Raw genomic sequence first — 26,028 nt, forward strand, 5'->3', positions numbered from 1 at the left:
AGATATTCTGAACTAATAATGACGCATGCCCTCAGTTTTTAGCACTCTCTGTACATGAAGGTGTAATGCAGAGTTCTATGTTAGTACATAAACTCTATATTAATGTTTCGGGCTTCCCAGCATAAACCATATGATCTCTCTTATATTTTCAATGTTTCTTTCTCTATTGGCTCCTTTCTCAGATATCACAAGTAAGCTTTAATTTCTCTATTATACCACTCCTTTCTTTTCCCTGGCCTCTTAAAATACTATCTGAACATCTTAATTCCTTTAATGCCAAACTCCTCAACTTATTGCAATAGAAATTCTACCCGCATTACACCCTTAAAACCAGTAAAAAAAAAAAAAAAAAAACATAGTATCTCCATCCTTGGGTATCTTAAGGATTCTAAGTTTTGTCTTCTGTTAATGGATTGAATAGTTGTGCCCTAGCGCCCAAATCATATGTTGAAGTCCTAAATCCCAATGTAATGGTATCAATACATAAATCTTTGGGAGGTAATTAGGGTTAGAAGCGATCATGAGAGTGAGGGCTTTATATGGGATCAGTGCGCTTGTAAGAGACACTAGATAGACCTTCCTCCCTTTCTTGCTTCCCCTGCACCTACACAGAGAAGAGGTTAGGTGAGCACACAGCTGGATGGCAGCTATCTGAAATCCAAGGGAAGAGGTCTCACCAGAAGTCAGCCATGCTGGCACCCTGATGTGGACTTCTAGCCTCTGGAACTGTAAAATTATCTGTTCTTTAAGCCACCCAGTCTGTGGGATTTTACTATGGCAACCTGAGCTGCCTAAGGCATGATACTGCAATTCCTGTTTCCTCATTCTATTTTATTCTTTCTTTTTCTTTTTTTTTTTTAACACCTTCTAACTGTTCTTATTTTTTAAGTGTGTTTCCTAATGATCTTCCTCCTATTTTATTCTTTCCTTATGTCATATCACTGCTTTGGCCTCTAAATATTCTGACAACTGAGCCCTCAAATCTTGAACTCTGGCTCAGACCTTTCTCTTGAGCCCCTGACTTAAATTTCTAAATATCTTAAAATGTCTCTATTTGGATGCTTTTATAGCATTTTCAACAGACAAATCTGAAACCCAATCATCAATATCTCCCCAGTCTTACTCCCATAGTTCTGATCTGTTTTTATGATAGCTGTATTTTTTTTCTAGTCACCCAGACTCAAATCATGAGAGTGGTATTTGATTTTTTATTTCTTCCTTCCTCTTCCCAAATCAATATTTCAATTCTAATAAATGAAATTCAGAAAACTCTTTTCATATATGATGCTTTGAATTTGACTTTCATTTCACCACTCCAGTATAAGACTTTTATTTTTAACCTGTCATTTGGATTAATATAGTACTCTAATAAAGCATCTTTCTATAGTCAAGCTCTTCCCCACCAAAAAAGCTTACTTGTGATCATACTTCACAAAAATCTTTACTGCACTTATAGTTTATATACAAAAATATCTAAATTTCTTCTTAGAACAATTGATCAATCTGTAATATGTCCTCTTTCTGCACTTACATGTTTACCCACCACTATATTTCTCCATGTACTTCATTCATACCAGATTCCATGTTGTGGCCTGAAAATGCATTAAGATGCTGAATTTTCACTTACATTATTTTCCATATGTGAAATGGAATAGTTTCTCCTGTTGAAAAATCCTTTAAGGTCAACTGAAAATTCCACTTTTATTAAGAAATATTTTCTCATCTTTCCACAGATACTACTCCACCAGCTGACCTTAATCTCTTTTTTCCCTGAACACTCATAAAGTTATATTGGTCCTTTATTTTGGCTCCTAATCCAGTATACTCTGTCATAGTTTTAAATGTCTCCCTTACTATATTGCAAGATTGGTGCAGTCAGTTTCTGCTTCTTATATCTTTTTTATTTGAATATTACCTAATACCAATATTATAAAGTGCTTTTAAGATTACTGTTGAAACAATGATTGATTGAATATATTAATGAGTAATCAGTAGGTCTTTCATAAATGTTACTATGAAGCAGTAAAATTTTATGACAAGTACTTTGTTTTGATAAAATCTTATGTTATTTGCATTAAAAGCAAGTGAAGAATTGTAATAACTTTTAATGCCATTTATTGTGTTATTAAGGGGAAAATAACTTCAAAATGATAGATTTATCTCATTTACAAGCTGGAATAGTGAGTTCTTTCTATAAAAAAGAACCTGTTATTTCTGTTTGATAGTGATGTCTGTTGGCTCACTATCATATTTCCTTTCATAATCAAAGGAGGAAAGACAAATTTACATTCTTATACAGAGCATAATCAGTAATGCTGCATGATTATTTACTTCTATTTGTGGACAAAAAAGTGTTTCAGGCAGACCAAGAGTAAAATTTCTTCATAGCATCGCTCCATTTAGTATTTCACCTAGTTCTTGTACTCAGTAGAGATATATGTTCAAATGCTTAAAAAACAATCACAGGAACCCAATAATATTCTATTTACTTAGAAAACTAAATTTTAAAATTATTTGCTTACATTAATCTAATGCCTTTTTGTGATTGTAATTGTTTTAGTTTTGCATAGTTATACATATCATAGAAGTATACTAGTATTATCACATTTTAGTTCCATGTGCCATCAAATTATTTGGCACTCACTGAAGTCATTTATCCAGAAAATAACTAGGAATGTTAGTTTGACATTTAGTCATTGATATGATTTTTCTTAAAGGAAACATGTCATTTACATAATATTTTATTTTTCCAGTTGCATAATGTTAACTCATTTTGGCTTTAAAAGGAAGCAATAAATCACTTGGATCTAAATAATTTAATTGTGAATAACTATGCATTTGTATCTTTCTTCTACTGCCGACAAAGAGAATTTTACCAATATCTTTAACATTAGGTTAAGCCTGTATATTTCCCCATTCAAATACGTTAAACTAACAGCTAAAGAAATTACAAATATCAAGGCAAATATATCAATACTATTCAGTTAATATTCAAGGTAGAATTATGTTTAATAGGACTCCTAACTATAAGCAACTTAAGTAACCCAGACAACCATTTTATTGACATTACATTTCAGAATATGTAAAACAAGTGCCCAAACCTTTGGTTGAGTCAGATACTTGGCTGTGAATGAAATTAAAAAAAAATTTTTTTTGAAGTAAACTTTACAAAAACAGACCCACGATGTCATCCCACCCATGTATCTCAGAAACAGCCTGTTAGGAGGATGTAGTCAGACGTGTATCTCCTCAGAATAATATTCCAACAGATAGATCAGTTGGAAGCTCTTCAATACAGCATCTGTTCTGTGTTTATAGCTATATCTGCAGACTGCTGAACACCCTCAGTGCACCATAAACGCAGGAATTACACATCCAGCATGGTAATAAACTCGTTGGGTGATGTGTTTGTTCTCTAGAGTTTTTCAGCCCCTTGTGTTGGCAAGACTGCTAGATTTTTGTTGCTGCAGAAAATATTAGATTGTTTGTAGTTTTTGTGACTCTGGTAACAAACCAGGAAAACATAACAACAATAAAATGGTAAAAACATAGGCACTGAGATTATTGTTGCATTTTAAAATTACAACCTCAGAGAGAGTTACAAGAGAAGCCACCGTAGAATGAATAAGTGAGACACCTGAGTAAGTGAATGGTTGTTTTCCATAGAAATTTAGCCTCTACTACCCTCTCTGGGTCAGCTTAGCTGTGTGGCATACCTTGGAGAAGCTACAGACTGTAGTAAAAAAAAAGTAGCTGCATGATATAATTATTAATTAGAAGTATCTTTCTTACTGTAAACAATCTGATAGTGCCTGATCAATTACAGCTAATAATTAAGCAACTTACTGGTGAAACCAGCATTTCATAGAGAATCATTTCAATTTAGACCAAGTTGATTTTTCTCTCAAAACCAGGATCCCAAATGAAATTACTTCCAAATTCAAAACAGTGAAGGGAATATTGTCAGCATAGAAGGAAAGCATCTGCAGGTGTGAGAAAGTGATCAGAATGTACTGCAATGCCTGGCTGCGAAGGAGGTGCTACGCCTCCTTAAAGTAACATCGGCTAGCTTCATCTTTTCCCAGCAGTAAGCACTGTGTACACTCCATCAGTAGTCACTGCTCTCTTGGTCAGGTCCCAATACTGTCTGTACATAGAATCACTGGGAGGGCTCTCATCAATGCACGTTCTTGGTTACCAACACAAGCTGTCTCAATCACATAGGTTCTCCCTTTTCAGTAAGTGGCTGGGAGCACAGCTTTCATTAATGACCAAAATCAAATGAAAGTTTCTGAAGAACCATAATAGAGGCAGACACGTTAGGAACATGAAGCTAGATATTGGTGGATGGTGGGACAGAATCCTCATAAAGCCATATGGGATGTGAAAAAGAATGTCTCTTAATTCCTATAAATACTCCAGTTTAAAGAGTATTTTCTCCCTTATTTTTATTTAATTTCCTCTTTTTCCTCTGAATAAAAACTGTTATGCCACTTTACATCTGGACTCGGTGGTCTATTTTTTTTTCTTATTTGATGACATTGTTGGTTTGCTCTCATATCGCTGGTAATTCCCTGCCAGGAGGCTGCTACTGAGGAGTGCTGGGTAGCATAAAAACCATGGCAAGGGCAAAAAAAAATGACTAAGCAACTTGATGATCAGTATCCTATGAAGAACTTAAAATTGATACAGTGAGAAATAAGTGTAAATTATTGTCTTCATCCATAATGCTGAAAAAATTTAGGTATGTCCTTAGTTGAAATAACTTTATGGATTTCAAAAATACATTTTTCCATAGACTGTCTCATCTGATCATCAAACCAATGACAGGATTTCTGTAAAAGATGCTCATAGTGGTGCTTGGCAAGGAAAGATACAAAACTAGAGATTTAAGGCATGTAAATTTTTTGACATATGTTAAGATGAGACATTTTATGCCAGTTAAGACATAGGCAAGGGATGGCTAACTAAGTGAAATTATACTTCAGAGTTACATAAATTCACAGTGTCTCAGTTTCCTCATCTACAAAATGGAGAAAAATAACACCCATTCCTCTTATCTTGCTGATTTGTTCAGATAGGTGGGATAGTTATAAAGCAATGTATACCTTATAACAATTGCTACTAAGAGCCTTCATTTCAAAGGATTATTTCAAAAAGTAAAATTAATACTGTTAATGGGGGAAATTATCTTTGGACAATTCAATTACCTTTAGAGCTTCTAGCATCCATGTTATTTTCAAAATAGTAAATGTTACATGAAATTTACTTCACAGATCTCAGGAAAGATGACTCATGTAAAATTTAGTATATGCTTCTTTGCAATGCAGAGTCAGGAAGTATTTATTACATAAACTACTCAGAAAAAATGATCAGAATAGAATAATCTGGAGTTTGATGTTCACACTGATTCACAAGTTTGGGGCTCATCACCTTTCTCTGGTTCTTAATTCTTTTGGTACTTTATGGCTAAGAAAGTTCTGATCATGATCTTGCAGTTGAGATAACTCAATTAATATATAGAATATGGAATATCTTTACTACAATATACATTAACATTCAATAAATAAGAGGGACATATTACAGTTGCCTAAGCAAACTAAATTTAGGACATACATATTGGTGCTCAGTTGTAGTCAAATTTTGAAAAATTTCCCCAAGTGCTTAATTCCCTTCCTCTCACCCCAGATTAGTGATGAGGTGGCTCTAGAGTGATAAAAATAAATCAGAAAAGATCTTCAACCATGGTCTAAACTAGAAATTAGAACTAGAGTTTGCATCTCTGACCCAGACCCCAGAGAGGTGTTGATGTTCCATGAAAGGGAAAACATTATTGGCAGAACAGAAGCTCAGATTCTAGGTCAGAATGTGTTCAGCTGGTTGGTGCTTCGTGCTCCTTGCTCTTTCAAAGAAATGAAAACAAGAAGGTAGTCCTAATCCAACAGAATGTGAGATAAGAAAGAAAAAAAACACAAGAAAATGTTAAGAAAAAATGGAAAAAAAATTAGGAAAAGTGAAGAACAAAATTTAGTCAAATAGAGAAAAAGAAAAGAAAATGAGAGAGAAAGAGAGAAAGGAAAAGGGGAAGAGAGAGAGAGAGGGGAGAGAGAGAGAGAGAGAGAGAGAGAGAGAGGGGGGGGGGTGTAGCAAGAGAGCACAAACCCGATCAGATTACTCACTTGGCATTCCCTGCCCCTGGTTTCTTTCTTCGGAAAATGTTGAGGAAAGTATTGGAGCGGCAGGGCAGCTTGCCATCGCCGACGTGCATGCGGACTACATCAGAGGTGGTGAAGGCACTGCGGACGTTCCTCTCCGGCTTGGCAATGATGATGTACATCTTGGGCGTGAACATGCACCCCAGGGCCACCGTTACGCTGAGGCTCACTGCAAAGCAGGTAGTGATGATCTTGTAGTTGCTCCCAAAGTAAATGGGCACAAAAGCCAGCCAGATGATGCAGGTTGTGTACATGGTGAAGGCGATATATTTGGCCTCGTTGAAGTTGGCGGGCACGTTGCGTGTCTTGAAGGCATAGTAGGTACAGCTCATGATGAGGAGTCCATTGTAGCCCACCGGGGCCACCACACCCAGGTTGCTGGTATTGCAGATAAGGTAGACTTCCTTGATACTTGGGTATGACAGGATGGGCATGGGGGGCTCCATGATGATCAGGGTTACCACCAGGGTTAGCTGCACGCTAATCAGAATGGAGGCAATGATCACCTGGGCCCAGGCACTCATGAACCTGGGCTTCCGGGTGCAGATCTTCTTCTTGCTGCCAGCTAGGATGCGTGCGATGCGATTGGTTTTGGTCACTAGAGCGGAGTAGCACATGGCAGAGGAGAGGCCAACCAGGAGGCGCTGGAGGTAGCAGGATGTGGTGGTAGGTTTGGCAATGAGAGTGAAAGGGCACACGTAACCCAGGAAGATGCCAGCTAGGATAATGTAGCAGAGCTCTCGGCTGGAAGATTTCACCACCGGCGTGTCCCGGTATAGCACGAAGATCAGTGTGACAAACAAGGTGACAAGGATGCCCAGGCAGGAGAAGGCGATGGCTATGATGGATTCTATGTTGCTCCACTCAAGGTAGCGGACGGGGATAGGTTCACAGCCTGGGAGGGAAAAAGGAGATTTAAAATGACTCCAAGATTTCTACTGATCAATAATAACAGTGCTTTCTAGTTACCAGAGGCATAGCTAAATTCACATCTTCCAAGCTTTTGAAAATGCTTCACTAGTACACAAATAAAAATACATTATTGTTTTCTCTGAACAGTTATGTTCTTAAACCTAATTGCATTACACTCCTAATATGACATACTTGAATCTATAAAAATTATCTTCTTTATCTAATACCAGCATTACAAATGAATGACACTCTATGGGTGAAACTTGGTTCTACGCTTTTAGAAAGAGAAAGACCATGTTTCCAGTGGGGTTAAGTGGTGACAATGTATTAGATAAGTTAGTAAGAAATAAACTAATACAACTTTTATTTTCATGTATTTATTGCCTACAGGCAAGTCCAGCTTACAGATAGTGTTTTAAACACAAATTTCACCTCAATTTTTTAGAAGAATCCACATTGTGCTATATGTCACCTATCATATTATTTACTTTAAATATCACCCCATTATTTATGTTTGATCTGTATGTGGCAATTAAGAGCCTCTTAGTTATCACCCTCCACCAGACATACCAAGGAAGAAGGAACTCTCCCTTCACCCATCTCTTGAAAAGAGAGACAGAGCTGTGATCCTAAAATGCCTGGCTAATCTTTTCCTTTGAGATGGAAAAATGAAGTCTTTTTTGTATTTCACACTGAGAGAAAAATGTCTCAGATCCAGGAAACAACTCCTTAACAGAATTTTGTGTTTGGTCTATGCCAGTATTTTCCAAATTGTGAGAATAAAAATATTTCTATAAATTTAGGAAAAGACATTGTTTTGTAGGCATGGTAACCTGTTCAGTCAATCAACAGCAGCACCCCTCAGCAAACATGTTTTCACATGCCATCAGTATCAGCGCTTGCTTCTCTGATAAACACCTAATCAGGAGCAGATGCACATTTAACAAATGAGTGCCAACCATTCACAAGCACAATCTCTTGACGGATCTTAGTGGTCTTGCTCTCGCTTTTCTGACAGGGTTTATCTGTCAAGGTCTCAATCTCTCCCTGGGAAGAACTTCTGCTTCCTATAAAAAGCCACATTTTAATTTTAAATGTTCTAATTTCCTTGATGAGTCTGTAAAAAATTATCCTTTTTTTAAATACCAGTTTTAGAAAATTAGAAAGATGATTAATAGATTATTTAGACTAACAATGATCATTAGGGAGAACAGGACACAACCAACAAATTAAAATATATGAAAGGCTTTGTAGACAAATTAGGAAACAAAATACTAAATAGTTAATATTCAGCTTCTTCATTGGCATACTGCAGTTGCTAAATAAAATTTAAATTCCAATGTAGTCTTTGTCAAGGCCTTGGTAACCTTTTGAAAGCAACCCTCTCTGCATTTCTCTTTTTCTATGTAACTTTACCTGATTTTTTTTTCACGAACTGTTCTGACATCAAAGTTTTCATTAGAAAAGAATACTATATTTTAAATTTGGAGAACACAAGTCATATCTGTGGAAGTTGAATTAAAACCCTGAGTCAAATTAAGAACTATAATTAATGGTTTTCCTAAATTTTAGAGCTATAGGCAAAATATTTTCTGCAAAATTCAGGAACTTTATTAGATACTTATTGTTACACTCTATAGATATATACCAATTAATTCAATTAATTGTTAACCTCATGGAGGAAAATGTTTAAAGACAGCAGATTAAAAACGAAAGGATTTAAATAACATAGTTGTGTACAATTTTAAAAATAAAAATGCATTACATAAGGCAATTTCAGAAGTTCTTCTTTGGTAAAGATTCAAAGTTATAAACTAAATAAAGATTGAAGACAGCCTTTCAGAAATCTTCAAATAATTCTAGGGTGGGCTCAACAACTGAGAGAAGGACTATATCCTCTTCCTATAAAGGGGCTCAAACCTGAATTAGAGGAATCAAACTAGAGAAAAATGTTAAAATACATAATTACTGACTCAAAGATATTCTATATGTGACTAGACATTTAGATAGAATATAAAAGTAAATAAACTAGAAATCAATGTAATTGTGGATCTTTAGGTAAAGCAACAAACAAGATAATAATTTTCATCTGGGTAACCGACTCTCCTGCCATGTTGCAAGGAATTGAGATTAGTTCCCATCCAACAACCAGCAAAACACTGAAACGCTCAGTCCAACAGCCTTTGAGGATTATATTTTCACAATGACCACACCAGTGGGATTGGAAGTTTATCCTTCAGATTAGACCCTATCCCTAGCTGACACCTTGATTTTAGGCCTGTGAAAGATCATGAAGCAGAGAACCCAGCTAAACTGTGTCCATATCCCTGACCCACAGAAACTGTGAGATAATGAATGTGTGTTTGTTGTAAGCTACTAAGTTTTGGAGTGATTCAGCAATAGATAACCAATTTGCCCATTAAAACCAATATCTTAAGTCAATAGCCAAAGCATAAAGACAATTGCAGGCATAAACTAAATTGGTCAAAATATGTTTAGGCTTTATACAAGGTTGTTCAAGTGTTATCATAAGTAATAAAACCCTATTAAAAAAGTCAACATTTTCTACTAGTTAATTAGTTAATTATGAATTGTTGCTTCTTCTCCTTCCTATATTACTATCCACTGATATAATACTCATATATCTTAATCACTGTAGAAAAATCTCAGGGTTGTGTTTATATCACTTAAGAAGTGTCCGTACCCAGAAATGAATTTTAAACAACCCAGTACTATTGTTCTAATACTAAAAATAAAAAGGAAAACTACTAGATTTAATATATAACAAATAGTCTATTAAGTACTACAAAATGCAATACTACCACAATCCAAACTTTTCTAAGAAATAAATTGTGGCCTCTCTGTGGCATAACACATTGTTAAAAGAAAATAACAGATACACAAACTAATAGTTGGTATGTTTTCAGAATAATTCACTCATTTAACATAAAATAGGAACTTTTTTAAAAAAAAAATAGTCTTAGGGTATTTTTTAAAAATGTCAAATTTTTATTCATTGATGCTATGTAAAATAATTGCTTTCAGAAAGCAATTATTGAGATCTGCAGTAAAAAGGTACTATAAAAACATCTTAAAAAATAATAGAAATATTTGAGAGATGATCATGCTAAACATACTGCTCTGACTAGAAATCTTTATACAAGAGCCTCACATAAAACAACAACAAACAATTTATTCCCAAGTTTCTGGACAAAAGAAAAGGAATCTTAAAATTGCTGAAGGTTAAATCCCTTACTGATTTTAATTTGAGTTTCTTTTTTCTTTTTCTGACTTTAGAATTCAAACCTTTATTTGTGAAACTAGAGGTCTGGTACATGACATTCATGCACTGGGGAGAAGTGGGGGGTTCCCTCCGCCCAGCCTGCACCCTCTCACAGTCCAGGATCCCTTGGGGGATGTCTGCCTGCTGACTTAGGCTTGCTCCCTGGGCCTAAGCCAGCAGTCGGACACCCCCCGAGGGGTTCTTAGCATTGCCACAGAGGCCCTTGACAACCATGAGCCAGGCTTCTGGTTGAGTGGTGCTCTCCCTGTGGGAGCACACTGACCACCAGGGGGCAGCTCCTGCATTGAGTGTCTGCCTCCTGGTGGTCAGTGCGCATCATAGTGACCAGACTGCACATTAGCCTTTTATTATGAGAATAAAAAAAGCATTAGTCACATACATGAGGGGAAAAAAGCATTAGTCACATACATGAGGCAACAGTACTAGTTCTTATCAAACAGAGCAACATGCAAATACTTCTCATCACCTACATTTACAGTTTCAATGGCACAACAGCATACCAAACCTATTTTCCCAGATGTGCATAACTAATAGTCTTTAAATCCCAAGGATAGTAATTGTGTCATGCCCAACTCACTGATTAAGAATGAAACAATCAGACTCACATATTATATTTTAAAACATTTTAAAAAACCAACACTCCAGAAACAGCAAAAGCCATAAGGGTAAAATGTACTGTGGATTTAAAATTTCTAAAGTGAAATTTAAGGGGAAGAAAGCCATGATAAAAAAATAAATAAATTAAAAATTTAAAAAGCCATGGATATTACTTTACTAATTCAGTACATGCATCTCAAACAAGTGATATCATAAAGGGTTTTCAAATCCTTCCCTAAATTTTTACAATCAGATCACATCCCATTTTGCTCCGATCCCCCATACTGATTTTGGCTGATAATTTCCCCTTTAGTACTGGATCACTTATAAAGCAAAACTTTTAAACTAAAAATATGATGGATGCTAAACCTTAACTTGGTACATGGATTTTTTGCTACCAAATATTACAGTCATTTTACATGACAAAAAAAAAAAAAAAAAAAGGTTATTTGGTTTTCCTGTTCAAATGACTTTGAAATGATAATGTTAAGCAAAAACTATTGTTGCTATTAATACTGGCCACAAAAAAAAAAATACAAGTGATTATTTATAAGGCATCATGTGTCATAGAGATTCCTTTAGAAATCCTTGCTTTGCCGTTTGCTCAGAATTTTCAATCACAAAATCTCAGTGAATAAAAACAATTTGTAAACCAAGAAGAGTAACTCAAAAGCATCATCTAATCTCAAAGTGTATACCAAAATCTCAAACTAATACCAGTAGTTTGTCTTTTTTATCTTTTATATGTTTTTATTTATTTCAGAGAGGAAGGGAGGGAGGGAGGGAGGGAGGGAGGGAGGGAGGGAGGGAGGGAGGGAGGGAGAGAGAGAGAGAGAGAGAGAGAGAGAGAGAGAGAGAGAGAGAGAGAGATACATCGATGATGAGTAAGAATCATTGATTAGTTGCCTTCTGCATGACCCACACTGGGGATAGAGCCTGCAACTCTGGCATGTGCCCACAACTTGAATTGAGATGTGATCTTATGGTTCATAGGTTGATGCTCAACCACTGAGCCAAGCTGGCTGTGCTCAAACTTAAATACTTTAAAAGTCCATAATTTGAGCATGTAGTCTTTCTTATGACTCATCTTCAAAGCTTCAGATATACCACTTAAGAAGCTTGCAAAGCAGTGGAAGATGTTAGGATCCTGCTGAAGCAAGTTTGTGAGGCCCATCTTTCAAATGACCCACACTCAGGTTTTCAGTTATACCTTCTCAGTCTTTCCCACCTTGCAACAAAGCAAAATAATTTTGCTTTTTCCTCTGCACTGAGAATCCTAAGTGCTTTAGAATATATCTAAGGAACTTCTGTGCTTCCAAGCAACAATTCAACTAGCATTAACAATTTACTAATATTAACTTGTATTTGCCCACAAGTCCTATTAAATTCTCCAGAGCTCTGCCCCCTGATATTTTCTCCCGAGAATTCTCTACAACCCACATTCCCTACCACCCGCATCCTCTGCAATATAACTAACCACCCCCTTCCCTTTCTTCACTCCCACCCCTCCTGCTATCAGTGTCAAGCTGTGCCCTCCCCCTCCTACAACTCTCATCTCAGGGTCCTTCCATTTGAATGTCAAAATTACTTGGAAATCTAATCAGGTAAAATTCAAGTTAAAAAGCATAAAGCAAGATGAACCAAAGATCACTATCAGTCTCCCACCATTCCCTTCTCTTAGTAATCTGCAATGTAATCAGAATGCCCAAACAAGACCCATCATTCTAACAGAATTTGGCTATGACCAACTTGTATGCTCCCAGACTGCAGCACAACACAATGACCACCTCTCTCAATTTGCTTCCTTCAGGCGTTTGCCTAAGGCTTTACCATCACATTAAGAATTCACACAGGCAGGCAGGTAGGTAGGTGAGTAGGTGAGAGGATCACTGGAATCCATCTACAGGCATCACTCTGCATTGTGGCATCAATGTTAAAATGTTCAAAGCAGAGAACTAGCATGAAAGGAGGCTCAATTTAGAAGATGAAGCATCTGAAAAACTCTACCTAAAAAGGGAAGGGTGCCTGCTGGCATTCGTGCGCCCAGAGGTTGGTGCTCCAAGATCAAAATTCTAATAAACGCATCTGCTGGTGGCCCGGATGCATCTGACTTGGACTTTTAAACATTGTCACCTCAGAAGCTCATCTGAAAACCTTAAATGATGGCTTCTTACGTACAAGGCTTCCTGAGCCACATGAAGCTCTTTGGCCCCTTAAGTGTGGCTCTTCCACAAAATACCACGTGCGGGCGTGCACATACAGTGCAATTGAAACTTTGTGGCCTATGCACAGAAGTAGGCTTTTGGCCTGGGTGAGTTTATTTTGAAGAAGTGGCGTTAGAACACTTAAGGGGCCTAAGTGTTGCATGTGGCTTGGGAGCCGCAGTTTGCCGACCACTGGTCTAATCAACTGACCTACCCAGCCAAGGCTATAATTTAGTATTTTTTATTTCTAATGATTAAATTTAGTGTAGTATAGCTTTTAGTGTAGTATAAGAGAAATTATCTTATACTATTTGGCTTTTTAAAAGAAATAAGTAGCATTAGATTATACATAATTGTCCCATGAATTGTTAAACTGCTGTCAAGTTGTATATTATGGCAGAAGAGATCCCTGTTTATGCATCATAAAAAAATAAAATGTAAAATTTAAATGTGCATTTTTCCCAAAAAGGAAATATGAAAAACTTATTTACAGCTTCAGAAATCACATCCTCTAAGAAATATACCAATTTTTCTTTATAGCCAGAAAACATACGCTAATAAAAATAAAAACTCACTTAAAAACATGCTTTCATTCATTACTATTAGAGTCTCTGGAGCATATATGGAAAGCAGCTATCTCATAAAAGCATTTTAAACATATCTTAAGAAACTTTCTCTTCAATTTAAAAAAAGCACAATTTCTTAGAAAAGAATAGTTTATCAATTTTAACTGAAATTCATTTTTTAAAAAAATCTACCCATGGAAATAAAATACCTATTTAAAAGCAATGCATTTACCCCTCAATTTCAAGTGATTTTTGGGATTCTCTGCCTGTGGGTTTTCTTTTTTAACAATTACTGCTACCATGGCAACAACCAACAATGCATTGTCCTGTACTATACCCTTGCTCTGAGCCTGACATGGCACAAAATAAGTGGCAAATGAGATCTCATTTTCCATTCATGTATAAGACTAAAAGATGCAGAAACAACAGATGGCATTTAACACTAAGTATAAATTAGTGTGAGAGATATATATTCTAAAAGATCCTAAATAAAAGATTTGAAAAATATGGATATTTGGATATATGAAACACTTGGCTATTGTAAGATAAAGACAGTCTGAGCTGTTGCTGGCTCAACTCATTTGAATGTTAAAGTGACTTTTATACATATGATAGTTTAAATTCTTTAAAAGAATAATTCTATTAATATTCATCTACTTATAGTCAAGGATGATTTTTAAAAATATGTCTTTATTGATTTCAGAGACAGGAAGGCAGAAGAAGAGAGAGACAGAAACATCAATGGTGAGAGAGAATCATTGATCATCTGCCTCCTACACGCCCCACACTGGGGATCAAACCCGCAACCCGGGCTTGTGCCCTGCCGTGAATTAAACTGTGGCCTCCTGGTTTATATGTCAAAGTTCAATCACTGTGCCAAGACAGCTGGGCTATATTTTATATTTTTACATTTTTTCCCCCTAGTAGATTTTAAGCAAAACATGGCTGGGACTCTATTTCACTTATCTTTCACCTATAGGGCATGCTATAGTACTTCCTACACGATGTTCAGGAAAGATGTTCAAATATAAATTCAAGTGATTAGAAATACCTTCAAATGAAAATTTTGAAAAAGAACCAAAACAACTGGCATACCAGAATTTGCTGTCAATGCATTTTAAAATTTAGATTTAAACAAACTTTTCTTTTAACATAGGTCATGGAAAATGTATAAGAAGACTGTGCATACGCTTTGACATGAGCCTTCGAGAGTGCATACTGTACATGAACATCCAACAGGGCCTGAGCTGGTTGCTCACGTTTTAAACATTATGAAAGGGCCAGTCATCAGAGACCAGGTTTACAAGTACAATGACTCCTACCTGTGAGATCTGCATTGGGCCACCACCCCAAGTCACAGGCTTTGCAGGTGAACTCGTCTTGCACATATTCATTCTCTTTGCAGGCTGTGCAGATCCAGCAGCAGCTCACTTCTCCTTTCCTTATGACCTGTAACACAGCAATATTTCACATGCCTAAGGAAGGTTTCTCCAGAAAGTCTGCTATTTCAGATGACTTGTTTTCATACTGCAATAAAAAGGTAACTTAAAAAAAAATTCTATATGCTGGAGACAATTAAGCACATGGATTAAAATATACCTGATTACCTTAGAGTCCAAATGTGAATTTCAACTCATTTCATGCTGGATTTAGAAGCTTTTCAATAATAATTTCTTTAATAAAGAGAATTGACTGCATTATGTTTTACAGAGTTAATAATAAAACAGGTGCATTTTATTCTTCTTCAAATTAATAGGTATTAATTATTCTACGAAAGGCTTTCTTCTCTGAAAGAACAAGTAATATTTAAACACAGAAGTTTCTATATAATAAAGACTCATTAATTCATAAAAACTTAGGCGTTATGGAATGTTTATTATAATTACGAAAGTCTGAGAAATTTTATATAGATAAAAACAGACTGATGGCTAAGAAAGTTATTGGCCTTGCTATTTGCTCTAGTGAATTCAAAAGGTCCCATAAATTGTTGGAAGGAAAAAATCACTAGTCCAAAATTACTGAAGAATTGCTCATTATCTGAGCAGTTTAAACTTTCTCCCATTTTCAGATTGTTGGGTAAGCATTTTTTCACTTACACAATACAAAAATAAATATCAAAACACACTGCATTTAAAGTGAGTATCTTGTAAACAGCACATGATTAAATACTGCTTTCATCTTCAGTCTGACAATTTCTGCCTTTCTATTAATGTGTCATTTATTGGAGTGATTGGAGTGATTGGATATGCATCAATTATCCCTTTTTTCCTATCTATTCCATCTGTGCTAGTATGTTTCCTTTTCCTCTTATTCTGCCTTCTTTTGGATTGAGAATTTTTTTTTAGCACTTCATTTTACCTCTAAAATTGGCATACTTGCTAAACCTCTGTGTTGCTTTTGTGGCTGTTGTAGGATTGAAAATATGCACTATTAACTTATCACAGCCTACATTCAAATAGTATTATACCACTTCATGACATTGTAAGACCTCTACAATATTCTTCCATCTTCCCCTCCTATTGGGTATTGTTTTAGTACACATATTTTATAAACCCTTATGAAAAATATTTTTGCTTTAAACAGTCATCTTTGAAATGCACTTTTGGAAAAAGGAAAAAAAATCATTATATTTTATATTTACCCAATAAGCATATTTTATATTTATATTATAACATCTGGTGCTTTTAAGTCCTTTGTATAGACCCAATTTTATAACCTCTATAATTTTCTTCATTCTGAAGAACATTCTTTAACATTTATTGTGTGCTGGTGTGAGAATTATGAGTTCTTTCACCATTTGTTCATTTGACAAGTCTTCATTTTGGCTTAATTTTTGAAAAAAAAATATTTTCACTTGGTAGAAAAGTTTAAATGACAGGGTTGTTTTTTTATTATTATTATTATTATTATTATTATTATTATTATTATTTCTTTTAGCACTTTCTGCCCTTCCATTGTCCTTGCAAATAGAATTCTAGGTTAAAAGATTTTTTTTCTTTTAAGACTTAAAACATGCCCTTCCTTCCTTGCCTTGTATATGGTTTCTGATGAGAAGCCCACTGTAATTCTGACTGTGTTTTATGGCTGATTTTAAGAATTTCTTTCTTTCTTTCTTTCTTTTTTTTTTTTTAAATATATTTTTATTGATTTTTTACAGAGAGGAAGGGAGAGAGATAGAGAGCTAGAAACATCAATGAGAGAGAAACATCAACCAGCTGCCTCTTGCACACCCCCTACTGGGGCTGTGCCCGCAACCAATGTACATGCCCTTGACCGGAATTGAACCTGGGACCTTTCAGTCCGCAGACCAATGCTCTACCACTGAGCCAAACCGGTTTCGGCAAGAATTTGGTTTTTAGCAATTTAATTATGTGTTCAAATTCTTTGGGATTTGTTGAGGTTCATGAATTAGAGTTTACATTTTCATTACATTTGAATATTTTTCAAGTAATTGTTTCTTGAATGATTTTTTTCTAGCCTGTCTCCGGAATCTCTAATTGTGTTTGTAATATACCTCTTGCCTGTATTCTGCAAGTCACTGAGCATCTGTTCATCTCTTTAACTTTGTTTTCCTCTGTGTGCCTCATTTGCCCATTTTCTGTCGCTATGTTTTTAACTTTATTGATCTTCACTTCTATAATGTCTAATATCTGTTAACCCCATTCATTGAAATTTTATTTCTTATATATTTTAGTTTTCATTGTATAAGGTCCCATTTGGCAATGTTTTAATATTTTATTAGCCTTCCCATAATATTCATGTTTTGTTTTAAATTCTTTAGTATGTACTTTAAGTAGATATTTTAATATTTTTGACTGCTAATTTCTCCATCAATGTAATTTTTGGGAGTGTTTCTGTTGCTTGATTTTCCTTCTGGTTATGTCTCAGGCTTTCTCACTTTGTCATATATCTGAAGTTTATTGACTAGATGCTAACCATGTGTGATCCCATATAAGGTGTAAAGCACTGGAGATTTTTTTATTGAAGAAATATTGCCCTTTCTTCTGGCAGGCAGCTAAATGACTTGTGGCTCAGTTTGAGTCATGTTTTTAATCTTCTAGGGCAAGTGTAAAATAGTCTCTACTTTATGAAGCGTTTGGTCTCATTATTTTTTTTTAATTTTTAAATTAAATTATTATCTGTACATATACCATTAAGGTGTGGCCCCTCTGGGGTCTCTACTTAATTTCTTGTGCATTCAACAAGGTGTTGCCACTCTGGCTTGTGAAGACTGGAACAATTTCTGGCTCCATGTGAGCTTTACAATCCAGCTACCCAGTAATTATTCTTTACCTGGACTTTTAAAAATTACATTTTTATTGGTTTCAGAGAGGAAGGGAGAGAGAGATAGAAACATCAATGATGAGAGAGAATCATTGATCAGCTGCCTCCTGCTCGCCCCCTACTGAGTATCTAGCCTGTAGCCTGGGAATGTGCCCTTGACCAGAATTGAACCCGGGACCCCTCAGTCAGTAGGCCAATACTCTATCAACTGAGCCAAACCAGCTAGGGCTACTTGGACTTTTTGAATTTTGTCCTACTCTTCTCAAATCCGCATTTCATCAAATACTCAAGACAATTCACAGCCAACTTCTGGGACTTTTTCTGCATAGACCTTTCCTCCCCCTTTGCATTACAAATTCTAGCTGCCTTGGGGAAACTCCTCTGGTTTCTGTCTTGTTAAATTAGTGAGGTGGCCAAGCTTTGTTTGTGTTCTCCCTCAGTGAACAACAACCAGGAAATTGCCTCCAGGCAGAAAGCCTGAGTGATTTTAAGGTTCACCTTGTTGGTCTCCCCTCTGAAATCAAGGTCACGTGCTGCTCCTCAACATGGGAACACAATTATTTCATACACTGTGTCAAGTTTTCAGTTGTTTACAGTACAAGGCAAAGTCTGGACTCTGTTACTCCATCATGACTAGAAGCAAAGTCTCTGCCCAACACCTAAAACATTATCACGTTTTCATACGTAAAGTAAAAACTTAAACTGCAAATATTGGCATCCCTTAAAGTCATACCAACTGTAGCCTTTGTAAAAATAAAATTCTATCAGGTTGAATTTCATATCACCATTTTAGAATTACATTAAAAATATCAAATGACAGTATATTTTCAGAAAAAGTAAAGGTTTTCTTATCTTCTTTTTCATTCAAATAACTTTGGAAAGGATAATCAAATTAAGTCTTTTTTTTTAAAAAGCCGCCATACCTACACTCAGAAGATGTATGGGGAATTTACATTACACATGACAAAATTTTCTAAATGATAGGAGAATAATTAATAAATAAAAGTTGCTTTTAAATCTTACTTAGTATTAAAAGTATATTAAATACCATCACAAAATCCTGTTTATCTCTTCAATCATTGCTATCTTTTTCTCTGACTATAAAATTAATACTACTAATTAGACAAATCCAAATGGTGATAATGCTAAACAAATTTATTTACACAGGATGACTGTAAAGGTAGATCCTAGGGGTAGCTGGCACATGAAAATATTAAAAATTAGGGTTTGAATGACTGAATAAATGAGTGAATAACTGTTTAGCTTATACCTTTAATTAATAATTAAAAAGGAAGCTTCTTAAATAGAGTTATTTTTACTACTCTTTCATTCAGCTACCAAGTAAGTGTAATTTTGTTAAATATTGTCTATAATATGGAATTTGTATTTTCTATTTTCAGCCACATTTTAGACTGAGATTTTGTAACTTTACAGCTGAATTTTGGTCCCTGTTACCTAATCATGTAATAGGTCTCCAATTTCTTCTCACTCTAGAGTGATATACACAGTTGCCAAGATCATCTGTATGGACTGTATACTCCTCAAAAAAAGGGACTTCCATTGTTTTCAGATCAAAGTCATCAAGATACAGAACTGAACCAAGAACACACAGTAGGCAGCAAATGAATGAGTGTCAAATTGAATCTTTAAAAAAATATATAGTTAAGCCACTTAAGGAATTTTAGTGCCTCCTTAATCCAACACTTTTGAAATATAATGTCTGCTCTTCGGTTAGGCATTCACTTTGTCCTTGATCCTTGTTTCTGCTCCTAACTTTATTAATTTCTTACACAATTCTGCCCTATAAGGAAGAACATTCTCCATGCCATCCCCTGCATTTGTCCTCATTAATGTCCACATAACTCGGTTTGCTTTATTTGTTTTGGAGGGAGATTTTAAGTAGAGTAGATACATTATCAAATTTGTAATTCATGTGGCTTGCTTTTCAGAGGGATTATTCTGGTTGCTGTGTAGAGAACATACTTTAAGGAGGGAAAGAAAGAGAGGGACAAAATAGTGTGTTTTCGTGTCTGTCTGTGTGTCTCTGTGTGTCTGAGTGTGTGTGTGTGTGTGTGTGTGTGTGTTTTAACCACCAGCTCTAACATAGAACTATATAGTAAACAAATAACTATATTTTAATAGAAGAATGACTATTACCTTTTTCCCTTTCAAATGTCATCTTTCCTCCATCAGTTTATGTCACTACTTTCAAGAATAGATATAACATCAAAAGTTGCAGTATTTCTAGAGCGATAAACCCTTTGGTAACATTAATTTACTTGGAATTTTATAATAATTAAATTGCTTTTGTACTCTATTTCATATCTATATGGTAGATATGTTTCATTTCAGATACATTTTTAAAATTTTCAAGTTATTATGCCTAATTTATGTTTTAGTTTTCCCAAATCATGAATATTCTTCATTATTTTTATATCCATCATTCTCACTGATTTTTTTTGCATAGGGTATTCATTCAATAAGTGACTAATATTTTTTCATAGGAAAACACTTCCTATGACAGCTCTAAGTCATGATAAAAGGCTTGGTATTTCATGGAAACTACCTTGGAAGGACCAATGCTTAGTGAGGCAGAGGATCTGTTGCTTCTTTTCCCATCATGTATGCATGGTGCTGTACTTATTGTTAGTGAGACCTGAGACCTGCTGCTGCACACAATGCTGTGCTTCAATTCCACATACACTGTAGGAGTCTGGAGGTATTTATGCCACAGGAAACTAACTATTCACTTTCTGACTCAATCTCTGAAGTGATTTGTAATGGATTTTTAAAAAATTAAGATTTATTTAGAAAAAGGAGGAAAGAATACAGCATCAAGAGAATATAATGAAGGAAAAGTAACTATAAGTTAAAGGAAATAGGGGAAAATGTCTTCAGAAGGGAAATACCTGAGAGACTAGCAGGATAAAAAAAAAATGGGTCTACTCAATTAAGACTATAGAAGAACCAGCTGCAAGAGAGAAGATAGCCCTGTCCTCCCATGTCCCCACAGCATCCTGCATGAGAGCTTGGACAATGATCAATTCTAATCACTGGTATGTTTTTCTCCAGCTACTCCAGGAGTTCCTTGAAGAAGGGGCTGTGCTTATTTTTCCTTTGCATTCAGAATGCTGGCATAGTTTGGGCACATATTAATTCTCGATAATCTGTCTTTTAAAAGGACATAATATATAATATGACATAAAGAGAAGAAATGGAAATAAATAATTCAAAGAGAATAAAAAGAAAAGGTAATTGAAAAGAGTGTTACAAGAACTAAATAAGAATATCAACTTAGGGAGGTCCTACATTTATTACAGAAAAAATGTAATAAAATGTTATAGGAATACAAAATGATCACTAGTATAGACATATACTGAACACAGCTATGCATGAGGAATTCTGTACAGAATGACACAGAATTATACTCCGTGGGGAGAAGTTAATTATGTGCATTTTTCAGCTAGAAAACAGCTGCAGAAGGAATCAATACCTTGTGCAAATCTCAGTCACGTTATCTCCAGTTATTTCCAAGAGTTAGGCTCCTCTTAGAATAATAATGGCTGGCAGGGTGATGACATGTTATGCTGAGAACCAAAATTATATCTCAGAGGTTGGCAAAAATCCTTTGTTAAGTGACCCAGTATGCCAAATACGGTGCTATGCATAAGGACAAATAAATGAAAAGACTTGATCATTGAGGTTAAAAAAACTCAAAACCTAACATACTGCATTAAGTACACTGCTAGAAGGAGGAATAAAATGCTTACACAGAGAACACACATTTAATCACTCATTCATTCATTTGTGAAAGGTTAAAGAGAATAAAATGGGGCAGAGAAAAACTTATTGTGCTTAGCAGATATTGTGCAAAAAGCTTGTAACCTCGAGCACCATAGGCCAGATAACCACTAGCCATCTGACACTGGGAGGAACCAAGCACCAACTGGACCCTTGCAGCCAGCAAAAATTGACAAAAACCTTTACCCCTCTTCCTGCTCTCTTTGCTGATGCCTTTGTCGGTCGCAGCCCACCTGTACCCCTGTGCCTGGAATAAAATCTCTTTTGATACATGATGGCCTCATGTCATAGGAGTGCAACCCCAGCCCAGCCCGAACATTTCAATTTGCAATGTGTGTTTAGAGTGCCTACAATGTGCCGGGAACTATGTGAAAACTAGAAATAATCAGTGAACAAAACAGAAAATATCCCCATCCTTGAGGGGCTATCATTCTCCAGAAGGGCTTTGAGAAAAGAGCTGCGAAAAGAGGAACAGGGTTCAGGACAGGCACTGAAATGAGGCAAGCGCAGCACCTAGGAACCACATTTAAAGAGGCATGCGGCCTCCATGCTGAGCACCTACCCACCCTGAACTTGCAGGACCTTGAGAGTGAGGGCCTCTTTGAAAGTCTGTGCCCTAGGTACCTCATTTGCCTCACCTTGATCCATGTCCTTATAGGGGGACACCTGGAATATTGTGGTGAAGTAAGGCCTCATCAAGACAATGCCATCTGAATAAAGATGTTAGAGAGGGGAAGGGAGTGTGCCCTGAATATATCTGGTGGAAGAGTGTTCTAGGCAGTGGGAACAGCTCGAGTAAAGACCAGGTAGGATGAGTACCTTGTATACTCATATGATGGCCTTCCTCCTCTACTTTTCTGTATGAAAGTTATACTTCAAAAAGTTTACTAAGAAAAGTAAGTGGGCTCTGCTTCTGCAACGGCCGCCTTCAACACACAGCAGCCCTGCTATCCTCCTGCTCTGCCCACTGTTGTGGGATTCAGCAGCAGCTCCCGGGAGACCTGCCCCTGAAAATGGTGGACAGGGTGGGTACAAGGTAAGATGATCACCAAAAAGTTCAGTAACCAAGAGATCAAAGCATGAGAAGTGAAGATGGAGGTATTACTGAGTGGCTGTGGATAAATTAACAATTCCGTGGAACTTCTCATTACAACCAGTGTGTGAAAAGTTTCCTCCTTGTCCAAAGAAAGTATAGTTTTCTGTTTACACATGCACAACATAATACAAAAAAAAAAAAAAAAAAATTTGCCTTCTACTTTTTTTCAAAATTTTAGCCAATATGTTTTTTAGCAGCTGGGACAGATCAGATCATCATTATGTAATCATAGGCTTCTCAGATAAGGATTTTAAAATATATTTTTTATGGAGAATTTGTATTGAGAACCTCCTATCCTGCTATAGAGTTTAGAAAATATTGCATCATTGCCGAATCTGGTTTGGCTCAGTGGATAGAGCATCGGTCTGCGGACTGAAGGGTCCCAGGTTCAATTCTGGTCAAGGGCATGTACATTGGTTGCGGGCACATCCCAGGTAGGGGTTGTGCAGGAGGCAGCTGGTCCATGTTTCTTTCTCATCGACGTTTCTATCTCTCTATCCCTCTTCCTTCCTCTCTGTGGAAAATCAATAAAATATATTTAAAAAAAAAAAAAAGAAAAGAAAATATTGCATCATGGAGGAACCACATTGTTGTTTCACTGGTTGCCAACATGGTTATATTAACTATGAGCAATTTAAATGGGCAGTCTTCTTTGATTCACAAAAAGAGAATGTTGAGATGTTTTGGGACAGTTATGATGAATAATGTTATTGTTAATTTTCTTAGCCAGTCTTTTGGCTATGGGAGAATTGTTTTTATCTTAGAAAACATAGTTTGAGGTGTGAAGATATAAAGCTTCCTTCGTATTTGTACCTCACCTTTTAAATGGTTCAGGGAAAAATAGTCAACCCAATTCTGAAGGTAATAGATTGTAAGGTATGTGTAACTGGGCTTTTCTCCACATGCATAAGGTGACATGACAGAATGACATGACAGTATGGCATCTGCAATGAGAAACCATTTATGATATATTCTATGTTCTCCTAATGTCTCCAAAAATTCTGTCAGATTGGTCAGATGAGATTCGTAGAAAGTAGTGATTTTCTTCCCCTCTCCACACCCAAACTTCCAGTCCCAAAACCATCAACTGAAGTAGAGAATCCAAAGACACATTTAAGGGGGGGAACAGAGAGGCGAGCAGGAAAAACAAGAATAGAAAGGCAGTGAAAGCGATCTGCAGGGTCCTTCCCCATGATTTCTCTGCCTGTTGCCCTGTCTCTAACAAACTCTCCCTACCACCTTCACAAATATTGCTTCTTTAATTCTAGATTCTGTTCTTTCAGCATTTTAAATGTGGACCTTTGCTTATAATTTTAGTGTGAATTATTGAGAAAATAAGGCTTAGCAATCAACATTTGCATTTGTAGGAAACATATTGGTTCATATAATGAAAGGTAGTAGAACAACATATGGCTGTGGGGTATGAGAGCTTTGGGTTGGCACCAAGCCCAGCTCTGGCACTTTCTACTGAGAAAGCTTGGATAAGATAAATCAATCCATCTGCACCTCAGAATCCTCATCTGTAAAGTGGGGTGATGGCACCTGCTTATAAAGGGTTGTTTCAAGGGATAATTGTAATCATGATGCCTGCAAAGCATTATTGTTTGCATAAGTATATGCTTGATAAATGTGAGTCCCTGATCTCCACCATCTCTTTTCTTCTTTTCACTTTCCCTTCCTTTGCCTCCTGCCCCTTCTCACCTCTTTCCTGCCCTTCTCTGCACCATGGAAAGTCACAGCAGGCTTGGTAAGGGAGACAATCATATGTGCAGAACACTTGCTGTTCCCTTGCAGATGTACTTGTCCACGTTTTATGTGCTGCCTCAGATTCACTTCACCAGTCTCATGTGAAAGAATTTCATCGGGACAAGAATTAAAAAAAAAAAAAATGTATTCTTGGGGAAAAGCAGTGCTAATGCTCAACTCATTTACAGTGACTGTGTTTACACAACTGAAACATTTAGGCACTGAGAGGAAACTAATGGTTTCTTTAAGCCTCCTGAATACCCACTCTATGTGCGCCTCATAGAACTCCTAGCTCAAATCTCCCATGATCCATCATTTAAGTATTAACCATGAGTGTGGTGGGCGGCCTCCAGGACCCTGTCACAGCACTAGAATAAAGTCAATTCGGATTGGTGAGTTGTCATGACAGTTATTCAATCCTTTCATCATCACATCTGCAGAGAAAGCACACGATACTGAAAGCTAGGATGATTTGTCTCAGACGTTTGTTTCATCTTCGAAGTGGCTGGTGTCAGTGGGAGGTTGAGTCCATCAGGACAGCTGCCAAAAGACGTTGCGGGTGGCAAATCTCTATCTTTTTTGATCAGGAGAGATAAGGCTTTTCCAGTTTCCGCTCCAACACTTCTGCACATGACACCTGAGTGTACCTCACCCCTGCAGGTGGTTACACAGCTCATGAGAATGGCGCAGCAGGATGGCCATGGCTCATGGTGAGAGGGTCAGAGCCACACAGGGCACCTACTCCAGCTCCAGCTGTGCAGGGTGACACTTATGTGACAGCCTGTTTGCTCTCAGAGACGGATCACAGAAAATTAGAGATGGAAAGACCTGTCAGGTCATTTAATCAATACCCTTGCCAGGTCATAATCATGCCCGTACACTCCATTTCCTAGCGCATTATCCAGGTGGGTTTTAGATAGCATGGGATACAGAGAGCACTGTCTTTATGGCTTCTTCATCGAGAATTCTCTCTAGCACATCCGGCTAAATGCTCGTTATTAATGTTTATTTACCCTAGTTGTATGTATACAGTCATATCATGGTTACTTACAAGTTGGGGAAAAGGCATCTGATAATATGCTGAAGACTTTCTAGCTGAGGACTCTCTCTCGGCTAGAAAATACCAGTTTCAGGAAAAGAAAAGAACTTGGTGGAGAAATGATCAGCAGTACTTCTGTGTTACCTCATTCAACTTCTTTTATTTTAGTTATCTGCTTAGTTAGCATTATTCAGCTCTTGCTTTCTTTAACAATAGCCAGAACTACAACTAAACAGTATCATTTGTTTTGGTTTCCACTTTTAC

The 26,028-nt window shown here is 36.5% G+C and overlaps 1 protein-coding gene across 7 annotated transcripts in view; it reads right to left on the minus strand.

Moving 5' to 3' along the window:
• The window catches only part of GRM1 (glutamate metabotropic receptor 1), a 296,943-nt gene that overhangs the window by 54,775 nt on the left and 216,140 nt on the right, over positions 1–26,028 (minus strand). For all 7 annotated transcript variants that reach the window (XM_084889290.1, XM_084889285.1, XM_084889284.1 and 4 more), the window contains exons 7-8: positions 15,121–15,247; positions 6,180–7,110 (exon numbers count right to left, since the gene is read on the minus strand). In XM_084889290.1, coding sequence (XP_084745416.1) covers positions 6,180–7,110; positions 15,121–15,247 — 1,058 coding nt within the window. The remainder of the gene's footprint in view (positions 1–6,179; positions 7,111–15,120; positions 15,248–26,028) is intronic.

The sequence above is a fragment of the Pipistrellus hanaki genome (assembly GCF_964339955.1).
Source record: "Pipistrellus hanaki genome assembly, chromosome: 7".
NCBI classification, from domain to species: Eukaryota; Metazoa; Chordata; class Mammalia; order Chiroptera; family Vespertilionidae; genus Pipistrellus; species Pipistrellus hanaki.